A 19,927-nucleotide genomic window follows, 5' to 3' on the forward strand; every position below is an offset into this window, starting at 1 on the left:
TCAACCACCTCTAACCCGTCTGAGCCTGTAAGTATGGAGCTGTCCAAGCTTCGAATACAATCTTCTTTAGCTTCCTCCCTAAAAACTGAACGTAATACAGCAATATCAACAACCCTGATGGCCCACAGTGGCCCTGGTGTGAAAAAATAATAAAATAAAAGTAGTTTCCCATCAGGTTAAATATTTGATCCTTTTCGAGGAGAAAGCTTGGATCTTTTTTTTTTTTTTTTTCAGACAGAATGAACCTCAGTGAAGCTTCTATGCAGAACAACCAAACGACTGCTTCACAAATTCTGAAAAAATGTGCTTTTTACGCTCGACATGAAGCAACAGAAAGGCTACAAGGCACGAGTAAACACCTCCAGTAAAAGCAGGAGCTCTAGAGAGGCTCGAGAGAAACAAAAATGAAGAAGAAAAAAAACAAAAACAGTTTTTTTTTGTATGTTTTCAAGTACATTAAAATGGACACCATGGGTTTTTATACATTCACATTCATCAAACAGAACCAGGGGAACAAAGAGCTATTTAAAGTGTCTGATATAGAAGAATGGAAATAAGAATAGCTAGCGTTACTTCGCCAGCTGCTCACTGGAGCGTTGGAGGTCACTTTTTCTCACTTCCAGTGAAGCACTGATATAGAATTACCACCTTTTCTTTTTTTTTTTTTTGGCTGATTTTGAAAGTGAAAGGACCCCCAAACTGTTTTTAATCTATTGTGACGTCACAACCAAAATAAAAACTAAAAGCTCTCCGACCACATATACAAATAACAGATACAATAATCACAGTGTCTCCACGTCGTGCAGCGACGTGCACGTACAACAGCTCCATCGACAGAACGTGTTTTTCTTTTGCTTTTTTTTTTTTTTTTTTTAAATAGAACCATCATATACAACAATGAGAATATTGTGCATGGCGATCACTTCAACCCAAGCGCTGAAACCGACTCTTTTATGACACGAGGAACTGAGTACGGTGAACATTTTAGGACATCCTCAGGCATCAGAATGAGGTATCAGGTAAATCTCTGTCATTAATCAGACCAAACGGACTCATTTGTCAAACCAAACGTCATCAAACGACACGGCCTCAGGCTTCAAAATGAAAGTCAGACTAAAATGGCCTCAGGCCCTAAAACACGACACAACGTATTGTGAAGAAACCGGAAATATGACATCATCAATATGTGCATCTGTCTACTTATTTTCAAAGGTTAATATATACCAATGTTTCATTTAACTATATTAATCAATCAATACATTGATATAGCTTAACTTAAAAAAAAATAAATGAAAGGAAACAGCTTTTCAACTTAATTCGTCATGTGTACTTCGGTTCCTTCAAAATAAAACACCATGTTGTGTTTTACGGCCTGATGTTACCGAGTCTGATGACTTTTATTTTGAAGCCCGAGGCCGGTGTCCTTTGACGGCGTTTGGTTTGACAAGTGACGTCATTTCATCTGACGGATGTTTTGCTGAGTCATGAGTCCAGTTGGTCTAACAAATGACAGGTTTTCCTAATACCTCTGAGACCTGAGGATGTCCTAAGATGTACAACGGACCGCTGCTCTGCCTCATGTGTGACACATGAAGAGTGTGTGTGTGTGTGTGGGGGGTGATGGAGAACCCAATATAAAAAGAATTAGACACTAAAGTGGAATCATCATCTGCACTGACACTCAGAAACGAGACAAACTGTACGAGGACGTTGATATTATTCTGATCAAAGGCCACTCAGCGTTTCCTCCTCTGATTGCTTTGCTTTGAGTTGTTATTGCTTTGTGATGTCATCATCAGGGAGGTGAACATCATCATCAGGGGTTGAAGTGTAGGTGGAGGCCATTAGTGTCGCTCAGCTCTTCCCACTCGCTACCAAACATAAGATGATGAACCGACTCTATGTCACAGTAAAAGCTCAAACCCATCACCTCACATGACTAAGTACATCGCGCTCTGCTCACGCCCGTCTTTGGCCTTTGAATCGTTTGCGCTCCAGACTCTTCTCCGTAATCCTTGATCGTTTGGCAGACTGTGACACACGTGTGGGAGTGGAACGCTAACAAACGCTACTTTGGTACTGACGCACTCTCCATCCGCTCTGTTCGTGCACGCCCATCCTCATCCCCCCACCCCTATGTGGTCCTCAGGTTGGGCCCCCCCGGGTTGCTGACTGATTTCTGCAGGTTGTTGGTGAGATGGTAACCCTGCCCGGGTATCTGAGTCTGTGTGGGGGAGTAGGGGCCGAGGGGCTGGGAGGTGCTGACCAGCAGTGGCTGCGAGGGGGCGTGGGGAGGCCCAGCCAGGCTGTGGGCGGGGCCGGACCATTGTGCGCTGTAGGAGGCACTGGGAGTGTACTGGATGAACTGGGGAGGCTGCGACAGGGGCGGAGTGGAGGAGGAGGCGGGGTGGCACAGTGAGCCCTTGTGGGGGGCCAGAGAGGTAGAGGTAGCAGTGGTGGGGTTAGCGGGAAGGTGGGAGGAGCCAGTGATGCTGCTGGGACAGAGCTGAGTGGGAGCGGAGAACTTCCTGTTCAGACTGGCTGACTGGATGACCTGGAAAGGATGGAGAGCACGGTTTAACATCAGTAACGAAAACAACAACAGCGCCTTTACAGAGAAGTTCATGTTATTATGATTTTTAGTCTGGATTCCTTCAATATGTATTAACTATACACAACAAAGACTACACCACAAGTGTCAAACTCAAGGCCCGGGGGCCAAATCCGGCCCTTTAGAGCATCCGATTCGGTCCGCAGGAGAAAGTAAAAATGACAGATAAAACATGAATTATTGTGTAAACTACCAAATATTTCCGCTGTAGATATTTCAAACTCACCAATTTAATGGAACTCCACAACATTTTTCCTTTGTTTATATCACATGAATGCAGTCATTTTTAATTGAAAATTGTGGAAAGAACTCTCAATTTTGCCACAAATCTTGAAATTTCTCACAAATAATTCCACAAACTTACTCTAAATTACACAAAAATTGGTAGCAAAACCAATAACTTTTGAAGTGAACTGAAATAATATTGAAAACGAGGGCACAATGATGTTAAAAATGTTCTTTTTCCCCCCACCTAAAATCTACAGACCACTTGAGATCAAATTGGTCCATATTTGGCCCCTAAACTAAAATGCGTTTGACACCCCTGCCTTATATAACCAATAATTATAGAGATTTATAGGGAAACAATATTTAGGATCTGATGTGATGTGCTTTGATACCAACCTCGTAGCTGTTTCCCTGTGCTGGGGGCTGCTGCAGCTGCTTGGTACTCCGTTTACCCTGTGACAATCACATGATCAGTTTAATCTGCACATCTAATAATAAATAAAAATACATGATTTATTTGAAATGTTAAGCATTTCTGACTGCAGGAGAGGGGAACATATGAATGACTCTTAACAACTTCTGAGTGCGTTTTTATGCGTCAAATTGCACTCCTACATTTTATCTTGTTACGTGTTTTTATGTACTATGTACTCGTAGGTGTTTTATCGTGGCTTGTGACCCCATATCTTTATTCAATTCAATTCAACTTTATTTGTATAGCGCAATTTACAACAAAGTCATCTCAATGCGCTTATCAAAATATAAAATTCATAATAAGAAAGAGAAAACCCAACAAGATCCACATGAACAAGCATTTAGCGACAGTGGGAAGAAACAACTCCCTTTTAGCAGGAATAAATATTTCTTTACACTGTGAATCACCCCTGGGTGGGGACAAATAAAGTTGATTGATATCTGTTCATCTGAAACGTGCATTTGTTAAAGCCGCTGCAAACCTGTGACAGATTCATTGCGTCTCTGGCCCAGTTGTCCACCAGTTTGTGGAGGTCGTCTGTGAAGGTGCCTTTCCTTTGGTGGGGGGTGGACATGTTGGCTGGGAGGCTCTGAGAGCTAGCCTGGCTTTGACCCAAACTGCTCACGGCAATGGTGCTGTTTGTCCCTGTGACAAACAAACAGGAGAAACGCAGGTGTTAGAAGACGGTCTTTGATCAGGGAGGGGTGAACTTTAGAATGAGTGAGAATGCGGGACTGACTCAGCCATGAAGCAGAGTTTAGCTCAGAGTGGGATTGTGTTTTAATGATGGAGGTTATGATGATAAACTATTAGCGTCAATTCACTCCTTGAGCAGTAGATGGCGTTCAAAAACTGAGCAGAAAAGCTTTAAAAGCAAATTTAGTGCATAATAAAAGCACACAGTGCAAACTGGCCAGGCTCCCAGCGTGGGAACATAGACAATATATGATTTATATGATAGCTCAACTTGTAAAGTTTAACAACTACATGGGGAGGTCTCTCTCTAGAGAAGAAAGGACATTTTTGGAGATAAAAGTGAGCACTTCAGCTCCCTGCAACAGAGCAGATAATACACTCCAAATATGAACATTACACCTTTAATCTCCTTACAGTTTAAATACTAAAAACAGAAAACCAAGGATAGACAGGCTTATCTTTTATAAAACACTAATTTATCACAAAAATTACCAGTAAATGTTTTGAACTGAACGTGACATTTTCTTTATTTCTAAGACAACTATTTTTCCTTAAGCTATGACATTATATAACAATATATTACCTGCACTACATATATATATAGTAATAACAATAATATTATTTTTTTTCTTTTTGTGGTTCTTGTTGTTTTTCTAATGTATGGAAGCTCTATATCCTGTTAGTATGCATTTTTGCTCTGCTCTTATTCTGTGTTGCTGCAAATGTGAATTTATCCTCTGGAGATGAATAAAGATGTATTCTATTTTATAATAAACCAATACAACACACTCTTGCAACAATATTAGCATTAGCATAGATATGAAATGCATATTCAGAGGCTCTGTTCTTACCCATTACCCTGATTATATTTGCAAGCTAACACCTGCAAATAAAATACATTGCTAGAGAAAAAATATTGCTGTGTCATGCTAGGCAATATGGAGGAAAATGAAAAACAAGGAGATGCCTGATCATGGCAGCAAGGGATCCTGGTCAATGTAGTCTGAGAGGGGAAAGACTGGGGGGGGAAGAGGCAGGCAGTTAGTGTGTGTGTGTGTGTGTGTGTGTGTGCGTGTGTGTGTGTCAGAGGGAGAAGCTGCATGCATCAAACTGAAATCTTTTGGGATGGCTCACGTCAGTCATTTCAGGGTCTTTTTCAAAAATTTGTTAAACAAGAGAGACCGAAATAACTGAACCAAAGCAACAACAAACGCAGTAAAATGATTAAATCCATGAGGGAAGCAGGAGAAAGCTGGTGCTGGGATGGAGGAGGGGGGCGGGGGATGGAGGAGGAAGACCAAAAAGATAATTACTACAGAGCTGGTTGCAGGGGCAGACTTTTTTCACCATCTTCCCTGTGCACCGTGGGCGTCAACAACCGGAGGATTGGGAGAGAGTCAGAGTTAAACCCCTCCCACAACACCGACAACCACAACACAAAGCATCCATCCGCTTTTTAAGGATTTAAAGTGTCACCAATAACCAAAATGCTACAATTGGCTGCTCAACATCATGGAAAATCCAGTGGGAGTGAAAAAAAGTAATTTAAATGTAGAAAATCAAAGCATCTTTCTTATCAAACCTTGCTATCTTGTATTTCCTCCAGACTAAAGTTTCAAGAGAGTTTTGAATAACCAACATTTAGATCTGAGTCCTTTCTGCAGCTCACAGGGTCGACTGCTGCTCACGCCACAAATGATTCCCATCACTATAATGTTAGAAATTTACATTACAATTCGAACTAATTTGCTTTTTTTCTCCCAAGCATGAACCACAAAGACCCCGGTTTGTCCCGCACCCCCTCCCTTCTGGTGGTGACAGGGGAGCAGGTGAGGAAAGAGGGGGTGAGGATAGACAAAAGTGAGGGTGGGAGGGAGGAAGGAAGGGAGAAAAACGATTTGAGCTGCACAGGGTTCAGAGTCGAATAATCTAATCACAGAATTATTATTCTTAGGTAGTGATACATTGGCCACAGTTACATGGTGTTTTTAAATTCAGAATGAATGATTCTGAATTAAATTATTCTGAATTAAAGTGTTCTGCTTTGTTTACATGGAAATAGTAACTCAGAATTGAGGTTTCCAGCCGCTGGGGGGCGCGGGCATGCAGCCTCTTCTGGGTGCTCCACGACGCCTTCCCTGTAGCTCGGAGGGGAGAGGAGGAGGGCAGAGGGCTGGTGGAGGCGTAGACAAAATATGCCCTTTGCTTCCCCTCTGATACCCTCAGATGATGAGTGACGACCTTGGTAGATCTGGTTCAGAAGACAAAAGTCCAAGTGGCGATGGGGGGGAAATAGAAGACACAGCCTTGAGCTGGCGTGTGGGGTAGGCCAAAGGTGATAAGCGATTTGTTTTTGATTCAGGCTAGCATAGATTCGGTAACCTTGAGTCTTTGGTCTCCAGCAGTAAAACCAATAATGTGGCTTCAAACTGTAAGCCGAGCACTCAGCTGCTCCAAGCTGGTTTCAATCTCGCGAAAACGCTCCAAAGTAGCCTCCTGTTTACTTTCATCACATTAGTCTGAGTGTTGAGTGCTCTGCCCCATCCTTTAGAAATTGACTGGCAGCCTTTCCAAAACAGCTGGCGATGTAATACAGACTTTGCAATAGATCAGAAAGCTGCCAGCTCCAATCAGCAACATCCCTGCTACCATAAATCCAATCGTGTAGATGTCCTCCACAGATACACAACCTTCTACTTATTCCAGGAATCCATTGTGTATCCGGCCGCAAACACGCGGGCTCACCCCTGCCCAGTCTTTGAGTTGAGAAAATTTGATCGATGGCATTGAGAGACCAGCTGACCAACTCAATAAATTTGTTTTTTGGATAAATGCAGAGAGAGTCTCATCTTAGATCCACAAGACAGCAGACAAAACAAGCAGAAGGGCAGATAGGGAGGAGAGTGGGAGCAAAGAAGAATGCAACCGCCTTCACCGAGTAGCAGAACATTGGTTTTGAGGCAGCAGATCGACTGTAACATGCTGTTTCACTCTCGTTCGCTGAGCAGGAGAATCGAGATAGTGAGGCAGACGACCCTACTTTGGTCAATGAAAGCCAGTGGTTAGCACAAAGGCTGCTCTATCGCAACTCTACATTTTGAGTGAAAGGAGAACTATATGAAGACCCACGCGTCATTAGTGAAGCTCTGTGTCCTGGTGCAGGGCTGTAAGCCTGTTTCGGTTGCTGATGTCCGTGTGTGTGTAATACGTATGTGTGTCCCTGTGAATGTCCGCAAGTTTATGCTTCCGTCCATCCACTCTTCATTATATTCATGTCTTCTAAGGCTCTTATTAAATAATCTTGGCTCGAGTCCGGGAAGCCATCCTGGATTATGTAGTCACCAGCGCGTCATCGCGACAGGAGAAGCATGTGCAGAACAACTGGAATTAATTGAAAGCGAAATTAAACGTTTACGAGATCAAGGAATTATTTTATTCAGAATTTAAATCAGAATACACCAGCCACTTAATTCAGATTTAAGTTTAATTCAAAATGGCTACTTTCATTTGGAATTTGGTATTTACAAGGTCAGTTTAAATAGGATTTAATTTCTTTTCTGAATTAAAGCTCTCATGTAAACGTGGACAATGTCAATAAACCCAAAAACAAAAAGATCCATTAAAGTTATTTTTAGACTGATATCAGCATTTGATGATGTAAAACCTTTAAATGTGACAGAATAAGCAAAAAGAAGAAATCTGTCTCATAGCACCAGACACTGACACAGGCAAAAGATGAGCAAATTAGGATCAGTATTCATATGTAATTTAAATTCTAGTTGAAAAAATACTTTGACCCCCAGAGGAAACAATTTCTCATGATATCGAAAGAAATGGGATTTCCTTATTTAAAAGCATAAAAATAACTGTCACTTGACAAATACAGGAGTAAATGTAACGCACAAAAGTGAGGATAAAAAAAGACAAGCTAAGAAAGTAGAAAGAAAGAAAGCGTTACACACAAAGAGCCAAGCAGGGCGTACTCAGAAAGCGTGTCCTCCTGCCGCCTGGCTTGAAGGCCAAACGCTCCGAACCCCAGCTGAACTTTACACAGCCTGAAGAGACGGATGAAGGAGGGTGGAGGAGGAAAAGAGAAGAGAGGAAGAAGGAAAGAAAAGTGGCAGAGAGATATGAACAAAAACAACAGATAGGTCAACAAACAAAAAAAGAATACAGCAGACAAAGAGGACAGAAAAGGGAAGAAAACAAGAACAAATGAAGAATCCAGAGGAAACGATGCTCACACAGTTAGCATTCACACTGCTTTACACATCAACAAACAACACATCTAACAAAGCTGGATTCTCCTTTTGTTGTGAATGAGTGAAAACAATCAAGCTGCAGTGTATGCAAACAGTGGTGTGTGGATGTGGGGGGCTTACCTGGGGTGGGAGCACACAGGCTGGGCACAGACAGCGCCGCCTCGCTGGTGTAAGCAGAGCACAGGTGGTCACTGGGGGCGGAGTGTTTGAGGGGCTGGAGGAGGGTGGTGCCGTTCCCCGGGTCGGGCGGACCCACGGGGGCGAGCAGAGCCAGCTGACCCGGGTACATGGAGGGGAGGCTCTGAGTGGATAAAGTGCTGCCTGGAAACAGAACAGGGCGTTGGCAGGAGGGGACAGAACGGGTAGAGACACACGTAGGCACGCACGCGCACACGTAAAGATGACAAGGCGATCAGACGTGTTTAAGCTCCAAGCCTGTGTTTACGCACACCACAACATGCATGTGCAGTAAAAGTCAATAAACAAACTCATACAGACACACACACATTAGCACCGTGTGAGCTTTTAATATTTAACATTAAAATAAGAAGGTGATTCCTAACCAGGATAACATCACAGAAACGAGCACTTAGAGCTCCAAATCTCCTCTTTGCCAGATATTGTCATTTATCTGGATCAGTGATCCTGATAATGGTACCATGATTATTCACACTTTAAAGGTTTGGAAGACATTTCTATCTCCATTAAAAACGGTACGCGTTCCTCATCTCTGTTGGCTTTGGCTTGCAGTATCTTGCCCCTCACGCTGTCAGATTTCACTTCTAATTCAGTTGTTGTTGGAACTCTTAAAATTTGGGCACAAATACGACATCACCTTGGATGGCTCACTGTCCCTCTAGCATCTCCTATTTGCAATAATCATCTCTTTATTCCAGCGAAGACCGACTCACGATTTGCCACCTTAGAAAAGAAGGGATTATGTAATTTGGGAGACCTGCACATGGATGGTGTGTTTGCAAGTTTTAATCAATTAATCTCTACTCTTAACCTACATAAATCAGACTTCTTCCAGTACTTTCAACTGCGGAACTTTGCAAAAACGCACACTACATCATTCCCATAGACTCCAACACCCAGTGGAATAGACTTGATTCTTAAGGCTAAAACCTTAACAAAAGGCCATGTTTCATTCTTTTATAAATTACTCTCTCCTATGAGCGAATCTATTGATAAAATCAAGGTACACTGGGAGTCAGAACTACAACTTAATTTCTCTGAGGATTTCTGGGAGGGGGCCTTGAGGGCTGTTAACTCGTCGTCCAGTTGTGCTAGACTCTCTCTCATACAATTTAAGGTCCTGCATAGATTACATTATAGCAAGGAGAAACTTTCAACCCTCTATCCAGACACCGTTGACCAAAATTGCAATAGATGTTCTCAAACCCCATGCAATCTCACTCATATGTTTTGGTCATGTCCTAAACTGTCCACATTTTGGCAATTATTCTTTAAAACAATTTCAGATGTTTTGGACATTAATATACTTCCTACCCCACATATTGCCATTTTCGGCAAACCTCCAGACGACCTTCGTACTACGAATATTCAAAACAATGTCATAGCCTTTGCGTCCCTTATTGCTCGTAGAAGAATCCTCTTGTTATGGAAGTCTTCCCAACCACCTTCAGTCAAAGTTTGGTTACGCGACATTCTCTCTCTTCTTAAACTTGAAAAGATCAAGTTCTCACTTAGAGGCTCATCTAATAGATTCTACTCCCATTGGAGACCATTGCTCTCCTATTTGGATGGGCTCCCAGCTACGGAAGTCTGTTTGTAAGCACCCACTGTGGGCTCATGTGAGCACCACTTCTCTCTGTGTCGGTCCACTGGCGGCAGATGACCCCCCCACAACATATTCATTATAAAACTTGCCAGCATGGCGGTTCCGTATCAACAACCGGGGAGTGGGCAGCCGTTGATATTCATTCTGTACTGTTGTTGACAGCTATTCAGGCAGGTATGAGGATGCGCACATGCATGGTTCATATGTAGATGTGTAGCTGCACATGTGCACTTAAATATGTGTGGACATGTGTATATGTGGGGGTGTATGTGCTGTGCAGAGGTAAGTGTATATATGTGTATGTACTTTTTCATATCTATTTTGTAGTCATATTTGCAAGGTAATTATTTAAGAGGCTCAGGGGTTTGGAGTGAGGGGAGGGCGGGGCTTTCTTTATTTTGTTTGGATCAAGTTTTTGTCTTTTTTTGTCCAAATTGTTCAATTGTATAAAAAGAAAAGAAATTGTACGCTTTTGTATACAGTTATATCTGTGACTTGCATTTCATAAATAAAATTATAAAAAAAAAAACAAAAAAAAAAAACCAAAGGGTATGCGTATCGACACCCCCATTTTTTTTGAAAATCGCCATGAAATTAGCAATCCGGTTCTGTTCCGGATGAACCTCGGCAATTGAAGAACCAACCTGACATACTGTAACTGAGCTAAATTTCATAAAGCTCAGTCAATTACAAAGCAATATTGTTTATTAAAATGTTGCCAATCCCACCCCCATCCCACGTGCACAATGTGGGTTGCAATTCTTTTAAATGCTGCTACTGTTGGGGTTCTATTGTTTTGTATATTGTTGCATTATATTTTGTATAATTTTGGTATATATTCTATTAATTACTGGTGTTTTACTAATTTATTTGTTTTTCTTTTATTTTTATTGTTTTATACTCTTTTACTCTATTCTATAGGGGCTTAAAATGGGGAGCTTAGGAACATGATTTTGTTATGTACACGTTCTGCACATAATGACAAATTAAAATCTTTGAATCAAATGAGGAGGATCAAATTTTTAAAAACTGATCCAGAATCAATATATTGATCCGGATCCATAAGATTTATCTTTGGTTAAATACTTGGAAAAATCTGTTAAGTCCTTAGAACATAATCCTGCTAACAAACAAACAAATAAATAAATAAAAGCGCTGGTGCAGCACAGACGTTCTAAAAGTGCCCAATTTAGTTCTTAGCTGTTTCCATCACTGACAACATTTTATTTTGTATCTTTAACCACAAATTGTGTGTGAAATATTGACTAAGTATGCTGTCATATTTCAAATGTATCTAAAGTCTTCAACAACCAAAATAAAGTCTTGACTGATATAGTGACAAAAATACCGCTAAATGGGGTTTTCCATGTCAAAATCGGCAAACTTCAACCTGCTGCCAAATCCACATTCTGGGTCAGATTCGTACGAAACTCGACATCAATCCATCAAATTTGAATGAAATCAAAACTTTCTTAAACTGTACAGGAATTATTGAAAGTCGTAAATGGGCTTTCCATTGTTAATTTCCAAAAATCGATGAGTCAGCAATCTGGATACAAATTCCGGATCCTGTTTGGTCAGACGTTGCATGCCATAGCCTTACATTCTTCTGCCAAATCTTGAACCAATGGATGAAGATCTGATAGAGATATGAGTTTTAGAAATTCTACCCCATGCTAAAGAGGGAATTTTGCGATTTTTGATATTTTTTGTGACCTTGACCTTGAACCTACTTTCACCAAAATTGAATGATCTCATCTGTGCCCAAAAACCAATTAACAGGAAAAAATTGAAGTGGATTAATCAAAAATTGAGGACACTATCGTGTACACAAACAGGCACACATACTGTACAAACAAACATAAAAATCGAAAGTAATAAATAAATAAACTCTGGTGAAAAAGTTGGCTCCTTGGCGGAGGTTATACTCCATTATTGACCCAATGCTTACCTGGCTCTACAGGACTCTTGCTGCTGTGTGTGGAGCTGGGTCGGGACAATTTGGAGGACTTGCTTTTGGCCAGTCGCCTCCTCCGACCTGTCAAAGCTACAACTGGAGGGACCACAGTAGCTGGAGGAACCTACACACAACACAAAATCAATAACACACCACGGTCAGGCAATTGGGGGGTAAGCTAGATCTGTAGTCACAGCTAAACCCGAGCTGTGGCAGTGAAGAGCTAACCCAGGGGTTTCAAACGCAGTTTAAAAATCAGGGGCTAAATACGGAGCAGTTTAATCTCAAGTAGGTCGCAGATTTTAGGCAGGAAAACGAGTCATTTCAACATTATTGGGCCCTGGTTTATACTTCTACATAGACATAAAATATAAAATATGTAAAAAAACGACCATATCCAAGCAATAAGTGACAGATATCAGTCCTAACAGGATCTTCAATTTAAATTTCCTAATATTTTGTGACCAATTTGTATTTAATTAAGGGAAATATGTCATAATTTGAGGAAAATGTAAGGATTTTTTTAAGAATTTTGAGAACATTAAAAATGTACTACAATCATGTGATATAAGCACAGGGAAAACCGTGAGGCCCTGCAAATATCGTTGACTTTCATTTACACAATGATTCATGTTTTCTCCGTTATTTTAATTTTCTCCCACGGGCCGAATTGGATGCTCCCAAGTACTAGATTTGGCCCCCGAGCCATGAGTTTGATACGTGTGAGCTCACCCAACCATCATGAATGAAACTCACATTAATATGTGCGTGGGTGTAGCTTACCTTTCCCAGTTTGGTAAACAGACGATCTATTTCCTCCTTCTGACGTGAATGGAGGGCTTGAATTTCACTCATGTGTCTGGTGGAACAAAGATTGCCACAATATTATGACCACATCGTTTCAATGCACCTTTTTGTATTTGGGATAAAATAAGCAGAAGAAAAAAAATAGCAGAATGCTTTGGCTATATCAAGGTGAAAGACTACCGTACTTTTCTCTGAGACGATTGACTTCCCGCTTGAAGTCTTCGTCCTCAAACTCCGAGTCATTGTCGCTGCTCACGTAAGAGTGATTGAAGGAGTTGTTGTTGAGACTTGGAAGGGAGGCTTTAAATGGAGAATCTGGAGTAGAGACTTGGCCAGGGTTGCTGGGTCCGTTAGCAGCTGGAGTTGGAGTGAGAGTGGAGCTCTTTGGGGAGTCGAGGCTCTGCTCATGCGCACGGCTGACGGAGAATCTACCAACACGAGCCTCGGAGTTGGTCGTAACCTTAGATAATGGAATACCAAATGATACAAGTAAGTCATTAAAGATGAGACAATATAAAGGAAATTACAAGGCCTTGTTAAACTGGGGAGGGAAAAGCAGACCTGAAAACGTCCGATGGTAGTGCTGGGCTTTGGTGAGGGACAAGGAGAGGTGAGAGGTGAACTTTGGTGGGATCTGACCGGAGTCTTGTGTGCATGTCCATCCACAACATCTCCTTTGTGTCCTACACATCCTCTGAGAGGGGACGATGTGTTTTTGTGCAACGTGTTCTCTGGGCTAGAGAGAGCAGAGGAGGAGGAAGACGATGTGGAGGATGAGGTCGAGGAGGATTCGGTGCAGGTTGGGTGTTTCACTACGGGCTCCTCAGCAGCCCGAGAAACCTACGAGATGGACAGAGATGACAAAAAACGTCCTGTTAAAATGTCTTAATAATAATAATAATAATAATAATAATAATAATCTATTCACAGAAATCATTTTACAAAATATTGTTATTTAGATATAAAATATATATATTAAAAGTGCAGGTAATGAGCCTGTGGCAAAAAGGCAAGTCATAAATTGACTAATTATGATCAATGACACCATTTGCTGAAACAGTGGTTCTCAAACTGGGGGTGGGGGGCAGTCTTGCTGAATATTGAGCATAAAAAAAATGAAAATGCTTGGACTCAAAGAACATTATTGTTACTGTAACTAAAATACGTGATTGCACATTTTATGTTATTTCTATAAGTTTTGAAAATTAGTCTTTTTTTTTTTACCTTTTACATCAAAGGTTACCTATTTTAACCAATTCGTTGACATTTTGTTGTGATGCGGGTGGGGGAGGGTGAAAATGTTTCATTCTTCAAAACCATGATGAAAACAGGAAAATGAATAACACTAATAAAAAAACATCTTAGTTTATAGTATATTTATTGTGAAATCACTATTTAAGCCTTTATGTGTATCGGTTTATAATATTATTCTCAAAAATAACAATTTATCATGGTTAACTTTTGGAATTTTAATGCTTTTTTCTTGAAGTAATTAGGAACGACGTTTAATGTTAATCATATAATTACAACTTTCATGCAGTGTGCCAGTGTGGTATTTGTACCTGAAATCTTCCCAACTTTTTTCCACTTGCAGGTGATGACGTAGCAGAAAGCGTGGTAGACGCTGCAGCTTCTTCCTCCAGTGAGAATGGAACTGGAGAAGACGTTTGATATATTAAACCACAGATTTAAACTCAATTACACCAAATAAATAGATGTGGTGAATATAGATTCTACATACGTGCTGGTCCTAATGAAGGTACAGTGCCGTGAGAGCCCTGATTATAGCAGAGAGAAGAGGATACGTGGTAAACTTTTAGCTTTTAACTGAAATGAATCCACACAGGATGAGATGAAATGGTGATGCGTGTGTTTACCTGTATGAGTGCGCTCACTAGGACAGGTTCTGGGCTCAGCGCTCTCCTCAGCTGTGCATCCAAGTCCTCCAGAGGCTGCTGGGACTGAACACAACGGAAGGACCTTTGGTTAGACGTGCATGGACATGTTGACGTTAAAGTTAGGTATTAGCAAAGCAGGCACGCATCGTTAAACCTCTCCTTGTTATTGGTCAGAGTTGTGCATACAATTCTAAAGGAGAAGTGCTTTTATTTTGTAGGGGTTTGGAGAGTCCTTACCTAACACTAGGTGGTGATAATTTAACACCATCTTTAAAGTTTCATCATATTAGTGTGTAAATTGCATTAACTTTTCATTTATGTATCTTTATTTCTGTTTAATTTGATTTAAAATTTTGGTTATTCGGGAGTGCAAACAAGGCTGCTGATCGCTATGATAAGCTAGCTAATTTGCTAGCTATTTTGCTGGCTAGCTAAAAAGACACTTAGAAAATGCTCAAAAACAGAAACAATACATTAAAATTGAATTATATGTTTATAGATCAATGATAGCATCTTCTACATACATTGTTATTTAATCTGATAAGAATTTGATACATGCAAGTATATGACAAATTATCTATAACACACAATAGTTGCTGTAAATAGAGTAAAAATGTAACCGTCTCTCAGTCCCGGTGTAACTTTTTGTTTATTATCTTGTAAATCATATTGTTTTGTGTTATTCGTTATCTATATATATATGTGTTTTAGACACATTTACTGTTTAATCAGGTTACCATGACGCAGTGAAGCTAATTTGTCTTACAGTAATGGATTATTCACTACAAAGACGCAGCAACGTTAGATAGCACATGCTCCAAATCAGCCACCCTCAGATACAGTTATCAGATAATAATAATAACAATATTCACTTCGTTTGCTCGCATGCTCACAGCAGTCATAGAAAATATACAAGAAACACCTGCGTTAAACAAAGTCCAGTAAAGGAGGGCAGGAGCTCTGAAGGAGGAGAGCTGGTCTATTTCCACAGATAGAAATGTGAAGAAAAAACAGAAGGAGTGGAGAGAAAAAAAAGAGTAGATGATTACTAAGGAACTTGTGTATAGTGGCTAAAAAGAATAGGAACAAAACAGACGTAGAGTAAGAACCCTGAGGTCCACATCATGTATTTATAAACTACGCTATCCGTAATTTCTTTAAGTGTAAGTAAAAAAACAAAAAAAAAAGAGGTTAGTTACATTCATGACATGTTTAGTGTGAACAAACTCACCTGCATCCTGGATAAAGGGGTTTTGGATGGAGTTGTGGTTCCTAAAACTGAGGCAGGGATTACTGTTGAACACAAAAACAGTTCTTTTTAAACAAAAAACCCACAACAAAACCTACAAAAACTTTATTTTCTTTACCTACCTGTCTGAACAGGACTAGAAATAATCCCAGAGCCTGGAACAGCGACAGGTGACCCCAACGACCCCAGAGCCAGGCTGGTCGGGGGCTGAGGGGGGTTGGCTACTGGGCCTGAGCCGGGGGCTGGAACAGATATGGTGGAGGTAGAACCAGGGAGGGCAGGGGACGAGGAGCCCGACACAGGGGCTGCAGAGGCGGAGTCGGCAGTCGACACTTCGCCCTGCGCGGTCGACGCCCCCCCACCGAGATCCATGAAGAGAGAGCGCAGCTTCTTGTCCAGAGCTTGGATGTCGTCTGGTTTGCCTTGGGATTCAGAGGGTGTTTCACTCCTGTGAACATTTGATGATAAGGATAATTGTAATTTTTCATTTTACATTGAAACATTTTTACTCAACAGTTTTTCACAGATTTAAAGTGGGAAAAAAGCTACAAACTGTACTACATTTATTTGGTAGGGGTTGTATTATATCTAAAAAGTAACATGTTTGAAGTGCAATGCAAGAAGTACACACACAGTATAAAGCTAATAATTCATGACTCATTATTGTAATACTTTTTTAAAATCAATTCACAAATTTCTTTTTTTCCTATTTCATTCATGATAAGCAACTACTATCAAAACACGTCTAAACAACAGCACTCAGAGAGCGCAAACCTCAGCCAAGCACCAAATCTCCTCTCGATGTTGCCAGTTATCTGGATCATGGTACCATGATCATTCACACTTTAAAGCACATATCAAACTCAAGGCCCGGGGCCTAAATCCGGCCACTTGGAGCATCAATTTAGGCCTACTCGAGAAAGTAAAAATGATTAAAAAAAAAACATGAAACATTTTGTAAATTACCAACTAATGTAGAAATCTCAGCCGATCAGTACAAAAATTCAATTAAAATCCACAATATTTGCAAAGCTCAGTTTTCCAGTTCTTATATCACATGACGGCAGTCAATTTTAACCTCAAACTGTTGAAAGAACTCCTAATTTTTCCCGAATCTGGCCAATTTTCCCCAAACATTTAAGTGAAGATTTGGCAGGAACAGATATACTTAATCACTTAAATATCATTTATATGTGAAAGAGCAAACCAGGGCACATTGATGTTGAATTTTCTCTTTTTTCCCACCTAAAATCTTTGGCCCACTTAAGCTCAAAGTGGTCCGTATTTAGCCCCTGAACTAAAATGAGTTTGACACCCCTGCTTTAAAGGTTTGGAAGAAATGTATATCTATATTAATATCTATACACTAGGTCCAAACTGGGCAACGCATTCTTTTTTCTTTAAATTGCGATGAAATGCGCAATCTGGATCTGATCTAGATGAAACTCAGTGGGGTGATTGAGGAACCAACTCGACACAACTGACTCAAATTTCATAAAGATCAGTCAATTACAAACCAAAATGTGATTTTTTTGAAATTTTGACAATAATGAGAGACAATTTCATATCAAAGTTTCTGTTTTGTTAAAAAAAAACAAAAACAAAAAAAAAACTTAAAATCACACATTTTTCTGATTCTCTGAAAATCTAACATTCTATAAATATCTATCGCTGTAATTGATAGAATTACGTGTTTCACCTGCTATCACAGTCTCCACAGTGCGTGTGCGTCTGACCAGGCAGAGCTGCCGTCTGTGGCTGTGAGTGGACCAACGTCGGCTGGACCGAGGGAACGTTTGCGGTCACCGACTGGAGTCCCACGAAGGAGGAGGAGGGTGAGGAGGGGATGGGCGTTAGAGTGTGATGGGACGCTGATGGAGCCAGCTGAGGGCCTGGGATGGTGGTGGTGGGGGTGACGGAGGAGGAGAGGAATGGGGTTGCAGTGGAAGTAGGAGAGAGCACCTGAAGATCAGAGGAGACTTCAGCGCTCACACCAGTGGAGGAAAGAGGAGGGGAGGTGAGCATGGTGGGGGAGAGGCTGGAGGTGCGGGCAGGAACAGAAGCTGCATTAGCTGCAGAAACAATTTGAGGCTGGGAGGGGGGCGGGACCTGTGGTTGACCCTGAGACAGAATAATGGGTGGATTCACCACGAGGGGAGGAGAAGAGGATGAACAGGTCGGACTAGGAACCAAAGGGGAAGTGATGGAGGATGACACTGGAGGAAGAGAGGAGACATCTATCACCTGCTCCTGGATTTGGTTTATTAAAGGAGGTTTAACAAGGCTCTCCACAGCAGGGGAGGCGGGGCTACTGTGTGAGGTGGCTGCTGGCTGCAGTGGAGGAACGCTGGAGTGGATGGAGACAGGGGCGGTGCTGGGCCCCGAATCAAACTGGTTTTGTTTTTGTCTGAGTTCTGAGAAGGCTTGCTGTAAGTTGATGACTCCTGCAGACTGGGACATAGCTGCACTGTGGCCTGGGGTCTGGGAGGGAGCTGGAGCAACTGGGAAAAGGAAAACTGAAAGTCAGAGTCTCAGTATGCCTTTAAATAATGCAGCAAAGCACATTTTCTGACCAAAACTCCACAATTCTAATGCAATTGGGTCATTTAGAATATTTAATTAAGGTAATTTACTTTACTGAGTAGTTTGTGCGGCAAAATCAGGCCATACCTGGTTCTGCAGGGACAGGAGAAGGACAGCTGGGATACATTGGCTCCTTTAGCCTGGCTTCAGGCACGGGGCTGACGATAAATCTCCGTCCTGCTGAATGGACCACTTGTGCAGTCGCACTGGGAGCGATTTCTGAAAAAAGGCCAATTTAAATAATCCCCACTAAGAACACAAAAGAAATAGTCTCAAGTCATGTCATTTTATGCATGTTAAAACACATACATGAAGCACAATGCTGTTATACAGTATGAGCCAAGTGTTAATTATTTTGCGGTCCTTACCTGGCATGGGAACTGATATTACAGGAATCTGCTGCTCTGTGCCACCGCTCATCTGTAGATCAACAACACAAAAACATGTATCTAAGAGTGGGCTTGTCACATGCTTTATACAGAGAGTAAAATAAATAATTTTTTTTCTTTTACATGCTTTAAAAAAAGGAAAGTTGGTGTGGGTTGAAGTTACCTGGTTGTTTGCGTCTCGTTCCAAAACTTTCTCATCAGCGTTCTCGATCACCTCCCTGACCTGCTCAATAAACGAATCGCGCTCACTTTCCAGGATGAACTCACTTTGGACCTGGTAACAAAAATACACAAACATACAAATTAGACACAGTCAGTTTGATGTTAGTGTGTAATTAACAAAACGACATTGTCTTGTCATTAGGTTCATCCAATCAAAATCTTAAAAAAACCCCAAAAAACCAGAAAAAAGTCAGATAAATGGATAATGTCTTTATTGAATTAATAACACTGCTCCTAAACATTTTAATCTGTTCCTTTGTCATCCAAAGGTTGTTGTCATCGACTACGGATGCAAGTGTGCCCCAAAAAACACTTCAAAAGTGGCATTTCTGGCATTTTCACGGATTGAAAGTTGTGTCAAAACAATGGCGGATGTTGATTTTGTGGCTTTTCACGGAAACACCCAAATATAGCCGAAAATTAATGTACCGTAAAATCTAACGTGATTTTCATACAAGATGAAAACCATAAAAAAAGATTTGATTCTCCTTCCTCTGTTTCAGCAGACATTTAGCCTAAGCTTGCAGAATCCGTCATGAAACTTTTCCGCTTTGGCACCATCTTTGCATTCTACTACGGGATTCCCAATCCCACAATGCAATGTGGGAGACGTTTTTGAAGTTGAAGTCACATGACCAATTGTCAACAAATCCATTGTTTGCGATAGAGTCAAAAACAATGTTTCAACGTTCTGTTTTGTGGAAGAAATACTTTCAATTCATTGAACTTTGAGGCCTACACTATGT

At 41.0% G+C, this 19,927-nt stretch overlaps 1 protein-coding gene across 10 annotated transcripts in view; it reads right to left on the reverse strand.

Annotated features, from left to right (window-relative positions):
• Positions 1 to 214: 214 nt before the first annotated feature.
• wnk1b (WNK lysine deficient protein kinase 1b) overlaps positions 215 to 19,927 on the reverse strand; it is a 99,294-nt gene continuing 79,581 nt past the window's right edge. For 6 of the 10 annotated variants that reach the window (XM_028448366.1, XM_028448365.1, XM_028448364.1 and 3 more), the window contains 20 exons: positions 19,123 to 19,233; positions 18,939 to 18,990; positions 18,658 to 18,789; positions 17,687 to 18,488; positions 16,110 to 16,435; positions 15,970 to 16,031; positions 15,661 to 15,717; positions 14,718 to 14,801; positions 14,582 to 14,618; positions 14,403 to 14,494; positions 13,402 to 13,680; positions 13,026 to 13,300; positions 12,817 to 12,892; positions 12,028 to 12,157; positions 8,393 to 8,593; positions 7,973 to 8,065; positions 5,324 to 5,365; positions 3,796 to 3,959; positions 3,236 to 3,292; positions 215 to 2,554 (listed from right to left, as the gene is read on the reverse strand). In XM_028448366.1, the coding sequence (XP_028304167.1) occupies positions 2,135 to 2,554; positions 3,236 to 3,292; positions 3,796 to 3,959; positions 5,324 to 5,365; positions 7,973 to 8,065; positions 8,393 to 8,593; positions 12,028 to 12,157; positions 12,817 to 12,892; positions 13,026 to 13,300; positions 13,402 to 13,680; positions 14,403 to 14,494; positions 14,582 to 14,618; positions 14,718 to 14,801; positions 15,661 to 15,717; positions 15,970 to 16,031; positions 16,110 to 16,435; positions 17,687 to 18,488; positions 18,658 to 18,789; positions 18,939 to 18,990; positions 19,123 to 19,233 (3,492 nt within the window). In that variant the 3' untranslated portion in view covers positions 215 to 2,134. The remainder of the gene's footprint in view (positions 2,555 to 3,235; positions 3,293 to 3,795; positions 3,960 to 5,323; positions 5,366 to 7,972; positions 8,066 to 8,392; positions 8,594 to 12,027; positions 12,158 to 12,816; positions 12,893 to 13,025; positions 13,301 to 13,401; positions 13,681 to 14,402; positions 14,495 to 14,581; positions 14,619 to 14,717; positions 14,802 to 15,660; positions 15,718 to 15,969; positions 16,032 to 16,109; positions 16,436 to 17,686; positions 18,489 to 18,657; positions 18,790 to 18,938; positions 18,991 to 19,122; positions 19,234 to 19,927) is intronic. The other 4 variants (XM_028448358.1, XM_028448359.1, XM_028448360.1 and 1 more) reach the window with 4 other exon arrangements.

Source organism: Gouania willdenowi, chromosome 6, assembly GCF_900634775.1.
Source record: "Gouania willdenowi chromosome 6, fGouWil2.1, whole genome shotgun sequence".
NCBI classification, from domain to species: Eukaryota; Metazoa; Chordata; class Actinopteri; order Blenniiformes; family Gobiesocidae; genus Gouania; species Gouania willdenowi.